Source organism: Salvelinus fontinalis, chromosome 26 (genome assembly GCF_029448725.1).
Source record: "Salvelinus fontinalis isolate EN_2023a chromosome 26, ASM2944872v1, whole genome shotgun sequence".
NCBI lineage: Eukaryota > Metazoa > Chordata > Actinopteri > Salmoniformes > Salmonidae > Salvelinus > Salvelinus fontinalis.
In genome coordinates this window covers 684,276-705,377 of record NC_074690.1, presented here as the reverse complement: position 1 = coordinate 705,377, position 21,102 = coordinate 684,276, and the positions used below count along the sequence as shown (strand labels likewise).

Here is a 21,102-nt window from a genome sequence, read left to right as displayed (position 1 = left end):
CATGCTAACTCTTAACGCTAACCTTACTCTAAGTTTGATAATGCACGTCGCAAGGATCTGTACACAATTCCTGGAAGCTGAAAATGTCTCAGTTCTTCCGTGGCCTGCATACTCACCAGACATGCCCCCCTATAAGCTTGTTTGGGATGGTCTGAATCGATGTGTACGACAGCGCATTCCAGTTCCCACCAATATCCAGCAACTTCGCAAAGTCATTGAAGAGGAGCGGGACAACATTCCACAGGCCACAATCAACATCCTGATCAACTCAATGTGAAGGGGGTGTGTTGCGCTGCGTGAGGCAAATGGTGGTCACACCAGATACTGACTGGTTTTCTGATCCACGCACCTACATTTTAATAAAATAAAAAATCTGTGACCAACTGATGCATATCTGTATTCCCAGTCATCTGAAATCCATAGATTAGGGCGTAATTCATTTATTTCAATTGACCGATTTCACAATCACATCTTTGGAATTGTTACATTGTTGGGTTTAAAGTGTTGTTCAGTATTGCTAATGGCGTGCATTGGCGTAACACTGGCCTGTAAGCGGCAGCACATACCTGTCATTCGTCTTGTTGGGCAAACTGGCCAAGCATCTGAAGAAGACGATTCTATGCGGAAGTAAAAATAAAAAAAAAGGTTCTATACGGAAGTAGTGGCTTATTGACAATTCCCAGCTCGATCTACTATCGGTGAGATTTTAGTCTCTTTTTTTTTTTTCGATCATTCTTATGCTAGTTACAGTCTCTTATTTCCTATTCTGTGCACAGACTAGCTCGATACGTGTTGTGTGATACATTTAAAGATGAAATGGTAATAAATCCTCGCAAATAGCTCGTGAACTGTTAGGCGCTAAACCAATCTCGGATCATACTGTAAATCCTTTTTTTAAATGGATAAACAAGGCTTTATCTGAAAACATTTTGCAATGCAAACAGTATTATTACAGAATATCGCTATTTGTTTTAATTAAATGATTATACCATCATTTGTCAATGTACTTTAACATTCATCCCATCAGTATAGGAGCAATCAGTCGTTTTTTCCCTGTAGGGCTTGCTATTTTTACAAAGGTCATGCTCTTGGAAAATGGAAATTGCAGGAGGATTTGCCTCAGGTTTCATAAAGCTCTTATTCTGATGTAATTGACAGCATGTTCAGTTGCATTGCTACAAGGACACACTGGACCCAGTATTGGCGTAGCTAGTTTATTTGCAAATTTCACCAACATAACCATAGTATGATCGATTAACTTTGAGGTGTTATTTTATCAATGTTTTATGTATTAAGTAAAAACCTTTTCACTGTCTGCATCCTTTTAAGGACGTATTTCTTGGATCAAGGCACCACACCATGACTGACCTTTGGCAGAATGCCATGGACCATGCTGTGGCTCTGGCCAGGAAAGCAGGATCGGTGAGTGTCTGACTTTGTGTCTGTCTGACTTTGTGTCTGTCTGTCTGACTTTGTGTCTGTCTGTCTTTGTGTCTGTCTGCCACTCTTTGTCTGTCTGACTGAGTTTGTGTCTGACTGTCTGTCTTTGTGTCTGTCTGTCACTCTTTGTGTCTGTCTGTCTGACTGACTTTGTGTCTGACTGACTTTGTCTGAATTTGTGTCTGAATGTCTGACTGACTTTGTGTCTGAATTTGTGTCTGACTGAGTTTGTGTCTGAATTTGTGTCTGTCTGACTGACTTTGTGTCTGAATTTGTGTCTGAATGTCTGACTGACTTTGTGTCTGTCTGACTGACTTTGTGTCTGAATGTCTGACTGACTTTGTGTCTGTCTGTCTGTCTTTGTGTCTGTCTGTCTGAGCGTGTGGTGGTGCTTCTTGTCTTGTGCTTTTCTTCACTGACCTTTCGGCTTCAGAAGTTCCAGCATTCACCCGTGTGTCTATCTGCTGCAGCTTGTGAGGGACGCGGTACAGAATGACATGAAGGTTATGCTGAAGAGTTCTTCTGTGGACCTGGTGACTAAAACGGACCAAAAAGTGGAGCAACTCATTATAGACTCTGTGAAGGAGAAATTCCCCACGCACAGGTACATATCCTGGGGGACACACATACACACACACACACACACACACACACACACACACACACACACACACACACACACACACACACACACACACACACACACACACACACACACACACACACACACACACACACACACACACACTTATAGCCTATGAAATGGAGAAGGATTTTTACAGGTATATTACAGAACCTCCCGATCAGTATCTGTTGGTGTTCAGTGTTCAATCAGATGTTATAAAGGTGATATTATAAAGGTGATATTATACATGGTGTTCAGTGTTCAATCAGATGTTATAAAGGTGATATTATAAAGGTGATATTATACATGGTGTTCAGTGTTCAATCAGATGTTATAATGGTGATATTATACATGGTGTTCAGTGTTCAATCAGATGTTATAAAGGTGATATTATACATGGTCTTCAGTGTTCAATCAGACGTTATAATGGTGATATTATACATGGTGTTCAGTGTTCAATCAGACGTTATAATGGTGATATTATACATGGTGTTCAGTGTTCAATCAGATGTTATAAAGGTTATATTATAAAGGTGATATTATAAAGGTGATATTATAAAGGTGATATACATGGTGTTCGGTAAGTGTTCAATCAGACGTTATAAAGGTGATATTATACATGGTGTTTCTAGATGATGCAGATATTATAAAGGTGTGTGGTATTTCTACATTATGCAGACTATATGGACTTTAATTAAGATAGTTTAGTAGGTCGTGTAACAGAGAGGGAGCGATCTAGACATGTTCAATAAGAAAACATTTTGCTACGGAAAATGAAAATGAGCGTTTCAGATTGTCCCTCTCTGTTGCAGTCCGTTTCCTTTTAGTGCCTTAATGATGTTGCACGCAGAGAGCTGAAAACCCTGGCGAAGGCGCCTCCGGCTTTACTTAAACAAATGGAGGCGACTGGGTTTTCTCTTCCTGTGTGTAAGCGGCTTTATGAACATGATCTTGTTCTCCTTGTGTTACAGTTTTATAGGCGAGGAGTCGGTGGCTGCTGGAGAGCCCTGTGTTCTAACTGACAACCCAACCTGGATTGTTGACCCGGTAGACGGAACCACTAACTTTGTCCACGGGTAATTTATAAAAATGATTGTTATTTTCTCTAAAATGTGGTAATCGCTTTGTGTCGATTTAAATAACCTGATTTCCATTTAAGCCTATAATTATTTAGTATACGCGTTTGACCATGTATTATTGGTTATCCTATTTAACACGGTCTTTCTGAAATCCATGGCTTCCACAGATATCCGTTTGTTGCCGTGTCTATTGGCTTTGCAGTCAACAGAAAGGCAAGTTTTCCTATTTAAATCATTCAGAGTATTTCTTAGCCTAGAGAACTCATGTGACGTTTCATTCTTCATACTTCATTTAAAATTGCAAAAGTTTTGCACCCACACGAGTAAATCTGCAACATAATTGTTGCAGTTGACAACAGTACTCTTGAACAATTACGGTCATTTAAAACCAAACTTTTTGGGGGGGTCCTAGCATTCTGTGTTTCATTAAAAACATTGTGTTTCATGGTCGACTGACCAGGAAGATCATGTATGTTTAAATCAGTATAACCTTGGAGATCTTGGAGATCAGTAATGTATATTTATCACCAGTCATTAAAGGAGCTGTAAAAGTCTAAAAATGTTATTGAATTTTGATTTCTCTTTTGGTTTTTGAATTGTTGTCGATTGTGTACCCTAAACTCTTTTACGGTGTATACGGGGGGTAGTGAATCCCTGTTGAGATTGCCACTGCAACAGACGTTCCTCTCTTGTGTCCCTCAGCTGGAGTTTGGTGTGGTGTACAGCTGCATAGAAGACAAGATGTACACAGCCAGGAAAGGGAAGGGAGCCTTTTGCGATGGACAGCTCCTTAACGTGTCGGACCAGAAAGGTTCAGTAGTTAGTTCAACCACTGCATCTATAGTGATCTATAATACTACTATTACTATGTCTCTCTGAATTCACTACTATTCATATTTTCCTTTACTATACACCATTGTCTCCCAATCTCTTTTATTTGGTGAAAAGCCACATATTTACATTTCCGTACTCCATTTGTGCTGAGTCCAGAATTACATTGCAGCCCTGCATTTAAACTAGTATTTTCATTTTTGTTAAAATAAGCATTACAATTCATGAGCATTACAATTCATGAGCATTACAATTCATGAGCATTACAATTCATGAGCATTACAATTCATGAGCATTACAATTCATGAGCATTACAATTCATGAGCATTACAATTCATGAGCATTACAATTCATGAGCATTACAATTCATGAGCATTACAATTCATGAGCATTACAATTCATGAGCATTACAATTCATGAGCATTTGATTTACATCTTTAGTACTTAACACAGATTTGTAAGCCTTTATACACATCATCATTCAATTCTGACCTACCTCCCTCCTCACACTCCCCTGCTAACCTTTCCTCCCTGTCTCTCTTACCCTGTCTATCCAATAAACCTGAAATAGGAATGTCACTGAAGTGCTGAACTTTCTCATTACAGAAATCAGCCAGTCTATCATTGCTACTGAGTTTGGTTCCAACAGAGACACAGAGGTGGTTGACAAAATCTTCTCCAGCATGAGGAAGATCCTGTGTTTACCCATCCACGGGTAAGAATGCCCTGGCCACGTTTAGAATGTCATCCACGGGTAAGAATGCCCTGGCCACGTTTAGAATGTCATCCACGGGTAAGAATACCCTGGCCACGTTTAGAATGTCATCCACGGGTAAGAATGCCCTGGCCACGTTTAGAATGTCATCCACGGGTAAGAATGCCCTGGCCACGTTTAGAATGTCATCCACGGGTAAGAATGCCCTGGCCACGTTTAGAATGTCATCCACGGGTAAGAATGCCCTGGCCACGTTTAGAATGTCATCCACGGGTAAGAATGCCCTGGCCACGTTTAGAATTACATCCACGGGTAAGAATGCCCTGGCCACGTTTAGAATGTCATCCACGGGTAAGAATGCCCTGGCCACGTTTAGAATTACATCCACGGGTAAGAATGCCCTGGCCACGTTTAGAATGTCATCCACGGGTAAGAATACCCTGGCCACGTTTAGAATGTCATCCACGGGTAAGAATGCCCTGGCCACGTTTAGAATGTCATCCACGGGTAAGAATACCCTGGCCACGTTTAGAATGTCATCCACGGGTAAGAATACCCTGGCCACGTTTAGAATGTCATCCACGTGTAAGAATTCCCTGGCCACGTTTAGAATGTCATCCACGGGTAAGAATACCCTGGCCACGTTTAGAATGTCATCCACGGGTAAGAATACCCTGGCCACGTTTAGAATGTCATCCACGGGTAAGAATTCCCTGGCCACGTTTAGAATGTCATCCACGGGTAAGAATACCCTGGCCACGTTTAGAATGTCATCCACGGGTAAGAATACCCTGGCCACGTTTAGAATGTCATCCACGGGTAAGAATTCCCTGGCCACGTTTAGAATGTCATCCACGGGTAAGAATACCCTGGCCACGTTTAGAATGTCATCCACGGGTAAGAATACCCTGGCCACGTTTAGAATGTCATCCACGGGTAAGAATACCCTGGCCACGTTTAGAATGTCATCCACGGGTAAGAATACCCTGGCCACGTTTAGAATGTCATCCACGGGTAAGAATTCCCTGGCCACGTTTAGAATGTCATCCACAGATAAGAATGCCCTGGCCACGTTTAGAATTACATCCACGGGTAAGAATGCCCTGGCCACGTTCCCGAATGGCATACTTCCATACTACTTAGTAGGCATTGTGTGGAGGCTAAGTATGTAATAGTTTGCTTGAAAGACTAGGATGGCATACTACATTAGCTGAGAAATGAGTATGGGTCCACTCTGCATACTATTCAGGAAGTTCTTTTTCACAATAGGTATCCCAGTATGTATCCTATTGCTAGCGGAAAAACCTTCGTACCATCAGATAAGACTCTGCTCTGTGTGGGTAACTTGATGACGCTAACCCTAACTATGACGCTGGAAAATCCTTGTGCTAGCACTAGTCTTGTCCAATGAGAAATGCTAGTTTTAGTTGTCTGTTGTAAAAGATTTTGTTACGGTAATGAACACAACCTCTCTGTCCATCTTCCTAGGATTCGAGGTGTGGGCACAGCGGCCACAAACATGTGTCTGGTGGCGTCGGGCTGCGTGGAGGCCTACTACGAGATAGGGATTCACTGCTGGGACATCGCTGCCGGGGCCATCATAGTCACAGAGGCAGGGGGCGTCCTGATGGATGTAGATGGTACGTCACTATATATCCCAGATAGCACATAGACCTCTGCCCAACAATTGGGCTCCTGAGTGGCATAGGGGCGGTGCACAATTGGCCCAGCGTCGTCTGGGTTAGGGTTTGGCCGGTTTAGGCCGTCATTGTAAATAAGAATTTGTTTTTAACTGACTTGCCTAGTTTAAATAAAGGTTACATAATTATTTTTATTATTTTAAACATAGGCACCATGAACACATTATTTGTTACTTTTATATTTTTAATATATTATTTTTACTTCTCTATTATCTACTTAATAATAATTTGTTAAGCATTTCACTGTAAGGTGCATGTGACAAATACAATTTTGATTTGATTTGATACCTCGGGAAAATGCAGTGTTGACATCACTTTGTCCAGACGAATGGCTACTTTCTAAATTGTACAGATCTACGTTGCCAGGCAACAGCGTTATATTATGATGTCGCGGGCAGCGTCCCCATTCACCATGTGTAAACGCCTCTCCATACTACATATTCCCAGCACACTTTGATACGTCGGCCAAATGTTTGCGTGTTCACTCGTAAAATGGGTGGTACTGTGTGCTGCTAACAACACAGAGGTTATGGGTTCAATTCCTGTAGGGATGAAACACATATACACTTTTACTGTACTGTGTGTCGCTTTGTATGGAAGTGTCTGCTAAGTGGTATGTATCACAGTATATAGTACTATTATGCACAATAGCACTCAAGATCCAATCACAGATCAGCATAGACTTCAATTAGTCCTCAATAACAATTGATTACCCAGATGCTGAGATTTGATCCGTTTGTAAAAATGAAAGTATTTTTGTTGTTTGTAATTTAGCAGTTTTTTCATTAACAGTTTTACTTTCACAAGTTTTACTTTCATTATCAATAGTTAATAAGATATAAGTTTCTTTACAGCTATAAAAAAAATATTCCAACATGAATTTTTCATTTTTCTAGGTAGACCATTGGACCTCATGTCCAGAAGGGTCGTTGCTGCGAATAACAAGATAATCGCTGAAAGGATTGTCAAAGAGATTGACGCGTTTACCCCTCTGCGCGATGATGCACCTACAGAGACAAAAGACTGAACAAGGGAAAATTGCTGTTTTATTAAGTCATATTCTTAGAAAAAAAAAATGTGTTTTTTAAGCTTGTTTTATTTTTTCCAAAAGATATCACTGTTCTTGAACAATTCTGGTCATTTTAAAACCAAACTTTTTTTGTCCTAGCATTCTGTGTTTTATATGTTTTTAATTCATTCATTTTTTAAAATATTATAATTGTTTTATGTCAACTGACCAGGAAGATACTCTATGTTTTAAAACAGTGTAATCCTGGAGATCAGTAATGTATATGTATCACCAGTCATGTATGTATAAAAAAATATTTATAATAATAAATAAAAAAATTGAGTTTAGATTTTTCCTTGGTTTTTGAAGTGTACAACATAAGTATAACATAGTGAACTTATGAGTAATGAAATGGTCCCACGTTGCTCAGTTGGTAAAGCACGGTGCCTACAACGCCAGGCTTGTGGATTCGATTTCTAAAAGTATGAAAATGTATGCACTCACTACTTACTTGTAAGTCGCTCTGGATAAAAGCATCTGCTTAAAATGACTGAAAATGTAAAAACTAAGTCAATTCAAGGTCTAATGCAGCTAAAAAAGGCCTCTTGTCCAGGAGTGTGACAGGTCCCGGATAGAACTATGTCCACTAAGTGTTGCACCCTAATGGACTGCATTTTCATTTGAAATGCGCTGTTAAATTGTATACATTTGTATCCACTTGCACAATATAGTTCTGTACTTAAAGCCTACAGTTTTATACTTTTTTTATTACTAAATCATGAATGAGGTTTCATGATGTCTTTATGTTAAGTCTCCCTTATAGCCACGTTTTATGCCCTGGTACTGACATGTGTCCTCCTTTTGACCTGACTGTGTCCACATCCTGTTTGTGCCCACATTTGTAGACGGATGTAGATGATTGAAAGACACATTGTGACCAGATCCTCCGGAGGTGGTCGGACCACACGTTGTGTCTGGATATCTTACAAGTGTAGACGGATCTGGACGGCGAAACCATTAAAATCGTCATTATCCCACTTTTTTTTTTTTTTTTGACAAGTGACACCATTGACTTATTGACATTTAATAAGTGAATATTATTTTTTTGGAAGGAATATCTGTCAAATAATTTGAGTACATGGAGGGACCAGGAAACCGGGTCACACTGCAGACACAGTGGACGGATGAGAGACACGTTTAATACCATGTGTGAGCACAATCATAATATGGACAAGTTCAGGAACAATGTTAGCGCCAGGTGTCAACAGCTTGCTTAGTTACCTGGGGGCGGCAGGGTAGCCTAGTGGTTAGATCGTTGGCACCGGAAACCGAAAGGTTGCTGGATCAAATCCCCGAGCTGACGAGGTAAAAATCTGTTGTTCTGCCCTCTGAACAAGGCAGTTAACCCACTGTTCCCTGGTAGACTGTCATTGTAAATAAGAATTTGTTCTTAACTGACTTGCCTAGTTAAATTAAGGTTACATAAAAGAAAAGAGCAGCGACTCAGCTCCTCAAAGGCCAACATGTTCTTATGTTCCCAGTCGGCTGTAGACTATTTATGGCCTACTACTACTATGCCTTTTACTAGTACAGTTGTTATTTTGGAAAACTACAAATTGTGTTTCTCATTGGACAAGATCAGGTAGTCCCGCCCCCAGTTTCACTTAATTTCAAAACGTTTTCTCCCTACTGAACCCCATCCTGGGTGGTATTCACTAGACACCAGACAACCCTGGGTGGTATTCACTAGACACCAGACAACCCTGGGTGGTATTCACTAGACACCAGACAACCCTGGGTGGTATTCACTAGACACCAGACAACCCTGGGTGGTATTCACTAGACACCAGACAACCCTGGGTGGTATTCACTAGACACCAGACAACCCTGGGTGGTATTCACTAGACACCAGACAACCCTGGGTGGTATTCACTAGACACCAGACAACCCTGGGTGGTATTCACTAGACACCAGACAACCCTGGGTGGTATTCACTAGACACCAGACAACCCTGGGTGGTATTCACTAGACACCAGACAACCCTGAGTGGTATTCACTAGACACCAGACAACCTTGGGTGGCATTCATTAGACAACCATGGGTGGTATTCACTAGACACCAGACCACACTGGGTGGAATTCCTTAGACACCAGACAACCCTCGGTGGTATTCACTAGACAACCCTGGGTGGTATTCACTAGACACCAGACAGCTGTGGGTGGTATTCACTAGACAACCCTGGGTGGTATTCACTAGACAACCCTAGGTGGTATTCACTAGACACCATACAACCCTGAACGGTATTCACTAGATAAACCTGAGTGGTCTTCACTAAACACCAGACAACCGTGGGTGGTATTCACTAGACACCAGACAACCCTGGGTGGTATTCACTAGACACCAGACAACCCTGGGTGGTATTCACTAGACAACCCTGGGTGGTATTCACTAGACACCAGACAACCCTGGGTGGTATTCACTAGACACCAGACAACCCTGGGTGGTATTCACTAGACAACCCTGGGTGGTATTCACTAGACACCAGACAACCCTGGGTGGTATTCACTAGACACCAGACAACCCTGGGTGGTATTCACTAGACACCAGACAACCTTGGGTGGCATTCATTAGACAACCATGGGTGGTATTCACTAGACACCAGACCACACTGGGTGGAATTCATTAGACACCAGACAACCCTCGGTGGTATACGCCAGACAACCCTGGGTGGTATTCAATGGACAACCATGGGTGGTATTCACAAGACAACAATGGGTGGTATTCACTAGACACCAGACAACCCTCGGTGGTATTCACTAGACAACCCTGGGTGGTATTCACTAGACACCAGACAGCTGTGGGTGGTATTCACTAGACAACCCTGGGTGGTATTCACTAGACAACCCTAGGTGGTATTCACTAGACACCATACAACCCTGAACGGTATTCACTAGATAAACCTGAGTGGTCTTCACTAAACACCAGACAACCGTGGGTGGTATTCACTAGACACCAGACAACCCTGGGTGGTATTCACTAGACACCAGACAACCCTGGGTGGTATTCACTAGACACCAGACAACCTTGGGTGGCATTCATTAGACAACCATGGGTGGTATTCACTAGACACCAGACCACACTGGGTGGAATTCATTAGACACCAGACAACCCTCGGTGGTATACGCCAGACAACCCTGGGTGGTATTCAATGGACAACCATGGGTGGTATTCACAAGACAACAATGGGTGGTATTCACTAGACACCAGACAACCCTCGGTGGTATTCACTAGACAACCCTGGGTGGTATTCACTAGACACCAGACAGCTGTGGGTGGTATTCACTAGACAACCCTGGGTGGTATTCACTAGACAACCCTAGGTGGTATTCACTAGACACCATACAACCCTGAACGGTATTCACTAGATAAACCTGAGTGGTCTTCACTAAACACCAGACAACCGTGGGTGGTATTCACTAGACACCAGACAACCCTGGGTGGTATTCACTAGACACCAGACAACCCTGGGTGGTATTCACTAGACAACCCTGGGTGGTATTCACTAGACACCAGACAACCCTGGGTGGTATTCACTAGACACCAGACAACCCTGGGTGGTATTCACTAGACAACCCTGGGTGGTATTCACTAGACACCAGACAACCCTGGGTGGTATTCACTAGACAACCCTGGGTGGTATTCACAAGACAACAATGGGTGGTGGTATTCACTAGACAACCCTGGGTGGTATTCACTAGACACCAGACAACCCTGGGTGGTATTCACTAGACAACCCTGGGTGGTATTCACTAGACAACCCTGGGTGGTATTCACTAGACAACCCTGGGTGGTATTCACTAGACAACCCTGGGTGGTATTCACTAGACAACCCTGGGTGGTATTCACTAGACAACCCTGGGTGGTATTCACTAGACACCATACAACCCTGAGTGGTATTAACTTGCTTCCTCATGACACTGGAGGCTCTGGGGATATTGTATGTGTTACCTGCTTGGACAACACATTCTTTTCATGGATCATGAAAGGGGCTGAATTGGGGAGAGTGGTGAAGATGATGTGAAAGTGTCAAGTTACTAAACAAACTAGTTAGCCCATTATGATGCCAGTGTGGTTACTGTCCTGTGGAACTGAAACAGTACCAGCTAAATAAACCAACTTCTTATTTTCCTTGTTGGGGAAACCTGTGGTTGAGACAGAAATATAAGATTCTGAATCATTTTAATGCCTAAGGCAGGCACAAGGACACTCAAGCTGTGAAACAATGATACAACACAGCAATCTGCCCACAGGTATTTTCTGAGCATGAGAACCTCTTTCAGCAAACCTTTTTAATCCACTTTACTGGTGACCTTACTGTAGGAGTTATGACCACTAAAAAACAATGACCATACAAGAGTAGTGCTACGACAACAAAATATATTTTTTATATATACAGTACCAGTCAAAAGTTTGGATACACCTACTCATTCCAGGGTTTTTCTTAATAATTGTTACTATTTTCCACATTGTAAAATAATAGTGAAGACATCAAAACTATGAAATAACACATGGAATTAGTCCTGAGAAAACAAATATTTTCTAAACTCAGCAAAAAAAATAGAAATGTTCATTTTTCAGGACCCTGTCCTTCAAAGATAATTTGTAAAAATACCAAAAACTTCACAGACCTTCATTGTAAAGGGTTTAAACACTGTTTCCCGTGCTTGTTCAATGAACCATAAACAATTAATGAACATGCACCTGTGGAACGGTCATTAAGACACTAACAGCTTACAGACGGTAGGCAATTATTAAGGTCACAGTTATGAAAACTTAGGACACTAAAGAGGCCTTTCTACTGACACTGAAAAATACCAAAAGAAAGATGCCCAGGGTCCCTGCTCATCTGCGTGAACGTGCCTTAGGCATGCTGCAAAGAGGCATGAGGACTGCAGATGTGGCCAGGGCAATAAATTGCAATGTCTGTACTGTGAGACGCCTAAGACAGCGCTACAGGGAGACAGGACGTCCTCGCAGTGACGTTTATTTTTTCCGCTGAGTTTATATTCATGGTGTTAATCGTTTCTGCAAGCCATCTATGGAAGCCAGAGGGGGTGGGTGACTTCCATTCTGTGAGGATACTTTTTTATTTTGGGCAGCCACACATTCCAAACATCAGTCTGTTGTTCCTCATAGGACAAGTCCGAATAGCCAAAGAGAGCAAGTTCTGGGTCAGGTTCAGTGGCCCTCTCATATACCTTTGAATACCAATCAAAGACGTTCACCCCGAATATTATGAAGTAGGGGGCAGAGACAAAAAATATGAGTTAATGTTCAGGCTTTACATTTACAAGGCTTTACATTGGTCACACAGTGTGGAGACCTGGTCAGTAAACTCTATGTCATTTGGTTTTGGAGTAATGAAGTCTATGCATGACTTTGTATCGTATCCATTGATATCTGGCATTGATGTAATAGGAGTGAATTGTAGACAGGGGCTTCTCCCCATAGATTATCTGAGATCTCAATATTTAACTCTTTATCCCAGGTCTCCTTGAGATGACTAGTAGAGCTCTCTGTATAGTTTTTTATTTGACCTTTATTTAACTAGGCAAGTCAGTTAAGAAAACAATCATATTTTCAATGACGGCCTAGGAACAGTGGGTTAACTGCCTTGTTCAGGGGCAGAACGACAAATTTTTACCTTGTCAGCTCAGGGATTCAATCTATCAACCTTTCAGTTACTGGCCCGACGCGCTAACCACAAGGTTACCTGCTTATAGTTGGAGAAAAGGAGACAGACAAACTGGGAGACTAGGTGTTTTGAATTAGGAGGGCGCCGTAGCAGATCATAAAATGAATGTTGTACAAGGGAGGGTTTCAACATTTAGAATTTTCCCTTTTGAAATTTGTTCTTTAAATTGGAGAGATCTTCAATTGTGGCCTGTCCCTTCTCCCTCCACTCAACAAACAACTTATCAGACTGAGATGGAACAAAAAAGAATGATTAAAGCATATCGGGGATAATAATATACAGAGGTATCAGTCACCTTATAAACATGCTTAGTATGGTTTAGAATTCGTAAAGGATTTCTCAAAACAGCGTTGTTGCCTGTCAGATTGTTTGGGCACTCAGCATCTCTGGAAGAGAACAATTTGTTGCAGTCTTGTCTTCCATATTTATCCACAGGGGGGCAACCTTGTCCAATTTATCTGTGAAACCCAGTTGCCAGTACTGTTAATGCCCTGGCATTTGCAGCACAGTAATAATGTTTAAAGATGGGTAAGTCTAGGCCACCATTTCCCTTGGGCTTTTGCAAGTGGGCTTCACAAATACGACGGGCTTTGTAACCTCAGACAAATGGAATGATTGTCGAGTCCGATGTTTTTAAAAATGAAGAGGTAAGAAAAATGTGAAGATTCTGGCAAAGATAAAGTAACCCGGGAAGAGAAACCATTTTTATGGCATTAATGTGCCCCATCATAGAAAGAGGCAATATTCTCCAGTTCTCTATGTTTTGTTTTAGCTTTGCAACCAGCACACTGTAGTTAACCTTGAGGATGAGCACACTGTAGTTAACCTTGAGGATAAGCTCACTGTAGTTAACCTTGAGGATGAGCTCACTGTAGTTAACCTTGAGGATGAGCTCACTGTAGTTAACCTTGAGGATGAGCTCACTGTAGTTAACCTTGAGGATGAGCTCACTGTAGTTAACCTTGAGGATGAGCTCACTGTAGTTAACCTTGAGGATGAGCTCACTGTAGTTAACCTTGAGGATGAGCTCACTGTAGTTAACCTCGAGGATGAGCACACTGTAGTTAACCTTGAGGATGAGCTCACTGTAGTTAACCTTGAGGATAAGCACACTGTAGTTAACCTTGAGGATGAGCTCACTGTAGTTAACCTTGAGGATGAGCTCACTGTAGTTAACCTTGAGGATGAGCTCACTGTAGTTAACCTTGAGGATGAGCACACTGTAGTTAACCTTGAGGATGAGCAACCAGCTCACTGTAGTTAACCTTGAGGATGAGCTCACTGTAGTTAACCTTGAGGATGAGCACACTGTAGTTAACCTTGAGGATGAGCACACTGTAGTTAACCTTGAGGATGAGCTCACTGTAGTTAACCTTGAGGATGAGCACACTGTAGTTAACCTTGAGGATGAGCTCACTGTAGTTCACCTTGAGGATGAGCTCACTGTAGTTAACCTTGAGGATGAGCACACTGTAGTTAACCTTGAGGATGAGCTCACTGTAGTTAACCTTGAGGATGAGCACACTGTAGTTAACCTTGAGGATGAGCTCACTGTAGTTAACCTTGAGGATGAGCTCACTGTAGTTAACCTTGAGGATGAGCTCACTGTAGTTAACCTTGAGGATGAGCTCACTGTAGTTAACCTTGAGGATGAGCTCACTGTAGTTAACCTTGAGGATGAGCTCACTGTAGTTAACCTTGAGGATGAGCTCACTGTGGTTAACCTTGAGGATGAGCTCACTGTAGTTAACCTTGAGGATGAGCACACTGTAGTTAACCTTGAGGATGAGCACACTGTAGTTAACCTTGAGGATGAGCACACTGTAGTTAACCTTGAGGATGAGCACACTGTAGTTAACCTTGAGGATGAGCACACTGTAGTTAACCTTGAGGATGAGCTCACTGTGGTTAACCTTGAGGATGAGCTCACTGTAGTTAACCTTGAGGATGAGCTCACTGTAGTTAACCTTGAGGATGAGCACACTGTAGTTAACCTTGAGGATAAGCTCACTGTAGTTAACCTTGAGGATGAGCTCACTGTAGTTAACCTTGAGGATGAGCTCACTGTAGTTAACCTTGAGGATGAGCACACTGTAGTTAACCTTGAGGATGAGCTCACTGTAGTTAACCTTGAGGATGAGCTCACTGTAGTTAACCTTGAGGATGAGCTCACTGTAGTTAACCTTGAGGATGAGCATACTGTAGTTAACCTTGAGGATGAGCTCACTGTAGTTAACCTTGAGGATGAGCTCACTGTAGTTAACCTTGAGGATGAGCTCACTGTAGTTAACCTTGAGGATGAGCTCACTGTAGTTAACCTTGAGGATGAGCTCACTGTAGTTAACCTTGAGGATGAGCAACCAGCTCACTGTAGTTAACCTTGAGGATGAGCTCACTGTAGTTAACCTTGAGGATGAGCTCACTGTAGTTAACCTTGAGGATGAGCTCACTGTAGTTAACCTTGAGGATGAGCTCACTGTAGTTAACCTTGAGGGTGAGCAACCAGCACACTGCAGTTTGAGCTTGAAGATGAGCTTTGGGTTTCTAGGGATTTCTTTTGTCCCAGGTAAGTTAAGTGGTCATGCACCAATTTAAATTGTCTCCTCTCTAGCGCACTTGCTGCCATATTGCCTGAGAGACATACGAGATCACTTTTGCCCCAATCTAATTCTATAGCCAGATAGATTGACAAATGAATCGATTAGCTGTAATAGACTACGGACAGAAGCTACTGGGTCTAAGAGGTATAGAAGCATATCGTCTGCATATAACAAAAATGCGGCTTTCTATGTTTCCTATCTTAAGACCTATATATTAGGATGATCCTTATTTTTTTTATCTCTAGGGGGTTCAAAGGGCTACAGTGAAGAACAAATGACTGAGTGGGAAACCCTGCAGGACAGATCTATGTAGTTCAATGGGTGTAACGGGCTTCTTCCATCTCTTCATCCGAAGAGGAATAGCAAGGATTGGACCAAAGTGCAGCGCAGCTAGTGTTCAACATGTTTAATAAAATAACAAGTGAAACACTACAAACAACATACAAAATAACAAATGTGCAAAACCGATACAGACCTATCTGGTGCAGAACACAAACACAGAGACAGGTAACAAACACCCACAAAATCCCAGCACAAAACAAGCCTCCTATATATGAGTCTCAATCAGAGACAACGACTACCATCTGTCTCTGATTGAGAACACACACTAGGCTGACATAGAAACAGACAAACTAGACACACAACATAGAATTCCCACCCAGCTCACGTCCTGACCAACTAAACACATACAAAACAACAGAAAACAGGTCAGGAACGTGACAATGGGACTGGATTTGTCGCTATCGGTCAGAATAGAGGATGTTGGGCAGGCGCAGAGCATATTTTGACCAAGGTGTCAAATGAGTCGCCAAAATCCAAACCTAGTGAGTGCTTCGAACATGTATGACCATTCTATTTGGTCAAATGTTTTTATGAGCATCTAGTGACATAATAGCCACCTCGGAGACTTTCCCATGATTTTGCATACCGGATGTTATTAAGCAGCCCGCGTACATTAGAAAAAGAGAACCTGTCTGGGATAAACCCTGTCTGATCCGGATGAAAAATGGTTGTTACATGTTTGTTCAGCCTGTTAGCAAGCACTTTGGTGATTAACTTTTATTATTATAATTTTTTTAACGAAATTGAGCAGTGCTATCGGTCTATAATTTGCAGGATCTTTTTCTTCTCTGTCTTTTTAAACAGAAGGCAGAGGCTGTTATTTGTAACTGTTATTTTCTGTTGAGTCAGTGATCCTCTTTGAGGAAGAGTGGGACCATTAGGGGCCTGCAGCCTTTTCAGGTGGGAAATGTTTTTATTGCCTCCATTTATTTTCCCTCTGTTGTGAAATTTGAGTCCAATTCTCTTTTTTTTTTGTTTTTTTGTTGTTGTTGGGCGCTATCATCAAGTTTTGGCAGCCTGATGGAATCAAAGAAGGCTGATAAATCAGAACTAGAAGCATGGGATCTGGAACAGTATAGCTCGGAGTAAAACTCTTTGAGGCAGTTGTTTATCTCTTTAGGATCTGTCAGCAACATGTCCACCTCAGACCGGATTTTATGGATTGGTCTATTAGCTTGTGTACATTTTTTAGTTGTCTAGCCAACAAACCTTTCCCGGTTTGTCCCTTAGTTCAAATTGTTTTTGTCTCAGCTTTAACAGGAAGTTACTGACCCGAGAACCAAGAAATTTGTTGTATTCATATTTTACTTTAAATTTGTTGTTGTTGTTGTAGTCGACCTGAGAGAGTGAAGTTCTGTAATGCCTCTAAAGCTGTTTTTTATCCAGTCACATGCGATTCTTTTTTCTTAATGGCAGACTCATATGAAATAATATGACCTCTGATAACCACTTTAAAAGTTTCCCATAGTGTAGAATCAGAGTCCACTCCTGTGTCATTAGTCTCGAGGGAACTCCTTCAACTTGGCTGTCATGCAGTCAATGAATGCTTGGTCTGCGATCAACTATAATTCTGTTTTTTTTTTAAAGAAAGATCGCGGAACAATATAATTGGACTGTGATCGCTTATTAAGATGCTATGGTTTTTCGAATGTATCACATTGGGTATCAGTTTGGAATCTATTAGGAAGTAGTCGACTCTAGAATAAGACTTGTGAACGTGAGAGTAGAATAAGTGAGTCTTTGTCTGTGGGATGTTGCGGTCTCTAGATGTCCACTAGATTCCTGAATACGTTTAGATTATTCAGAACCTGGACAGAGGTGATATTCTGGTGGAGTACGTGTAGACACTCTGTCAATATACGGATCAATTCAAATCGCCTCCAATTATTAGATTACTGGTAAATCAAATCAAAAACAGGAAGAAAGACGTTCAATAACGCCATAGACGTTCAATAACACCATAGACGTTCAATAGGGTGACAGGGAAAGACGTTTGATAATGCTATAGACGTTCAATAGCGTGACAGGGAAAGACGTTCAATAGGGTGACAGGGAAAGACGTTCAATAGGGTGACAGGGAAAGACGTTCAATAGGGTGACAAGGAAAAAAGTTCAATAGGGTGACAGGGAAAGACATTTGATAATGCCATAGACGTTCAATAGGGTGACAGGGAAAGACGTTTGATAATGCCATAGACGTTCAATAGGGTGACAGGGAAAGACGTTTGATAATGCTATAGACGTTCAATAGGGTGACAGGGAAAGACGTTTGATAATGCTATAGACGTTCAATAAGGTGACAGGGAAAGACGTTTGATAATGCTATAGACGTTCAATAGGGTGACAGGGAAAGACGTTTGATAATGCTATAGACGTTCAATAGGGTGACAGGGAAAGACGTTCAATAGAGTGACAGGGAAAGACGTTCAATAGGGTGACAGGGAAAGACGTTCAATAGAGTGACAGGGAAAGACGTTCAATAGGGTGACAGGGAAAGACGGTCAATAGGGTGACAGGGAAAGACGTTCGATAATGCTATAGACGTTCAATAGGGTGACAGGGAAAGACGTTCAATAGAGTGACAGGGAAAGACGTTCAATAGGGTGACAGGGAAAGACGTTCAATAGGGTGACAGGGAAAGACGTTCAATAGAGTGACAGGGAAAGACGTTCAATAGGGTGACAGGGAAAGACGTTCAATAGGGTGACAGGGAAAGACGTTCAATAGGGTGACAGGGAAAGACGTTCTATAACGCCATAGACGTTCAATAGGGTGACAGGGAAAGACGTTCAATAGGGTGACAGGGAAAGACGTTCGATAATGCTATAGACGTTCAATAAGGTGACAGGGAAAGACGTTTGATAATGCTATAGACGTTCAATAAGGTGACAGGGAAAGACGTTTGATAATGCTATAGACGTTCAATAGGGTGACAGGGAAAGACGTTTGATAATGCTATAGACGTTCAATAGGGTGACAGGGAAAGACGTTCAATAGAGTGACAGGGAAAGACGTTCAATAGGGTGACAGGGAAAGACGTTCAATAGAGTGACAGGGAAAGACGTTCAATAGGGTGACAGGGAAAGACGTTCAATAGGGTGACAGGGAAAGACGTTCGATAATGCTATAGACGTTCAATAGGGTGACAGGGAAAGACGTTCAATAGAGTGACAGGGAAAGACGTTCAATAGGGTGACAGGGAAAGACGTTCAATAGGGTGACAGGGAAAGACGTTCAATAGAGTGACAGGGAAAGACGTTCAATAGGGTGACAGGGAAAGACGTTCAATAGGGTGACAGGGAAAGACGTTCAATAGGGTGACAGGGAAAGACGTTCTATAACGCCATAGACGTTCAATAGGGTGACAGGGAAAGACGTTCAATAGGGTGACAGGGAAAGACGTTCGATAATGCTATAGACGTTCAATAGGGTGACAGGGAAAGACGTTCAATAGGGTGACAGGGAAAGACGTTCAATAACGCCATAGACGTTCAATAGGGTGACAGGAAAAGACGTTCAATAGGGTGACAGGAAAAGACGTTCATTAGGGTGACAGGGAAAGGCGTTCAATAGGGTGACAGGGAAAGACGTTCAATAGGGTGACAGGGAAATACGTTCAATAGGGTGACAGGGAAAGAGGTAATATTCATTGATACTACGAAGTACCTACCATGCAGGTCTGTAGACATGGACGAGAGTTGAAAAGGGTTATTTTTTTACGAAAGAGAATAGCAACACCTTCAGCTTTGGAAGAAAAGGGTAATTGATAAACTTGAGAAATCCAATTGGATCTTAGACACCTCTGCTCTGTGTCTTTTATGTATGTTTCTTGTAGGAAAATGATGTCAGCACCAAGGGATTCCATGAGACTACCATGACACCTTTAACATCTGACTGATTCCCATGATAATTTCCAGGCATTCGGTAGGTATTCCGACCCCTTGACTTTTTTCACAAGTTACGTTACAGCCTTATCACTAAAATGTATTACATCGTTTTTTTTTAACTCATCAATCTACACACAATGCCCCATAATGACAAAGCAAAAACAGGGTGTTTGAATAAAATAAACAAAACGGAAATATCACATTTGCATAAGTATTCAGACCCTTTACTCAGTACTTTGTTGAAGCAACTTTGGCAGCGATTACAGCCTCAAGTCTTCTTGGGTATGGCGCTACAAGCTTGGCACACCTGTATTTGGGAGTTTCTCCCATTCTTCTCTGCAGATCCTCTCAAGCTCTGTCAGGTTGGATGGGGAGCGTCGCTACACAGCTATTTTCAGGTCTTTCTAGAGATGTTAGATTGGGTTCAAGTCCGGGTTCTGGCTGGGCCAATCAAGGACATTCAGAGTCTCGTCCCGAAGCCACTCCTGAGTTGTCTTGGCTGTGTGCTTAGGGTTGTTGTCCTGTTGGAAGGTGAACCTTCACCCCAGTCTGAAGTCCTGAGCTCCCTGGAGCAGGTTTTCATCAAGGATTTCTCTGCTCCTTTCATCTTTCCCTTGACTCTGACTAGTCTCCCAGTCCCTGCCGCTGAAAAACATCCCAACAGCATGATGCTGCCACCACCACGCTTCACCGTAGGGATGGTGCCAGGTTGCCTCCTGATGTGACGCTTGGCATTCAGGCCAAAGAGTTCAATCTTGGTTTCATCAGACCAGAGAATCTTGTTTCTCATGGTCTGAGAGTCTTTAGGTGCCTTTTGGCAAACTCCAAGCGGGCTGGCATGTGCCTTTTACTGAAGAGTGGCTTCCATCTGGCCACTCTACCATAAAGACCTGATTGGTGGAGTGCTGCAGAGATGGTTGTCCTTCTGGAATGTTCTCCCATCTCCACAGAGGAACTCTAGAGCTGTCAGTGACCATTGGGTTCTTGGTCCCCTCCCTGACCTAGGTCCTTTTCCCCGATTGCTCAGTTTTACCGGTCAGCCAGCTCTAGGAAGAGTTTTGGTGGTTCCTAACTTCTTCCATTTAAGAATGATGGGGGGCACTGTGTTCCTGGGGACCC

The 21,102-nt window shown here is 42.3% G+C and overlaps 1 protein-coding gene across 1 annotated transcript; it reads left to right on the top strand.

Annotated features, from left to right (window-relative positions):
- The first annotated feature begins 601 nt into the window (after positions 1–601).
- On the top strand, positions 602–7,746 carry impa1 (inositol monophosphatase 1). The gene is made up of 9 exons (XM_055882320.1): positions 602–698; positions 1,330–1,422; positions 1,911–2,044; positions 3,037–3,141; positions 3,312–3,357; positions 3,847–3,955; positions 4,582–4,690; positions 6,179–6,330; positions 7,287–7,746. The coding sequence occupies exons 2-9, from the start codon at positions 1,360–1,362 to the stop codon at positions 7,415–7,417; spliced, it is 849 nt and encodes a 282-aa protein (XP_055738295.1). The 5' UTR covers positions 602–698; positions 1,330–1,359; the 3' UTR covers positions 7,418–7,746.
- Positions 7,747–21,102: the final 13,356 nt, after the last annotated feature.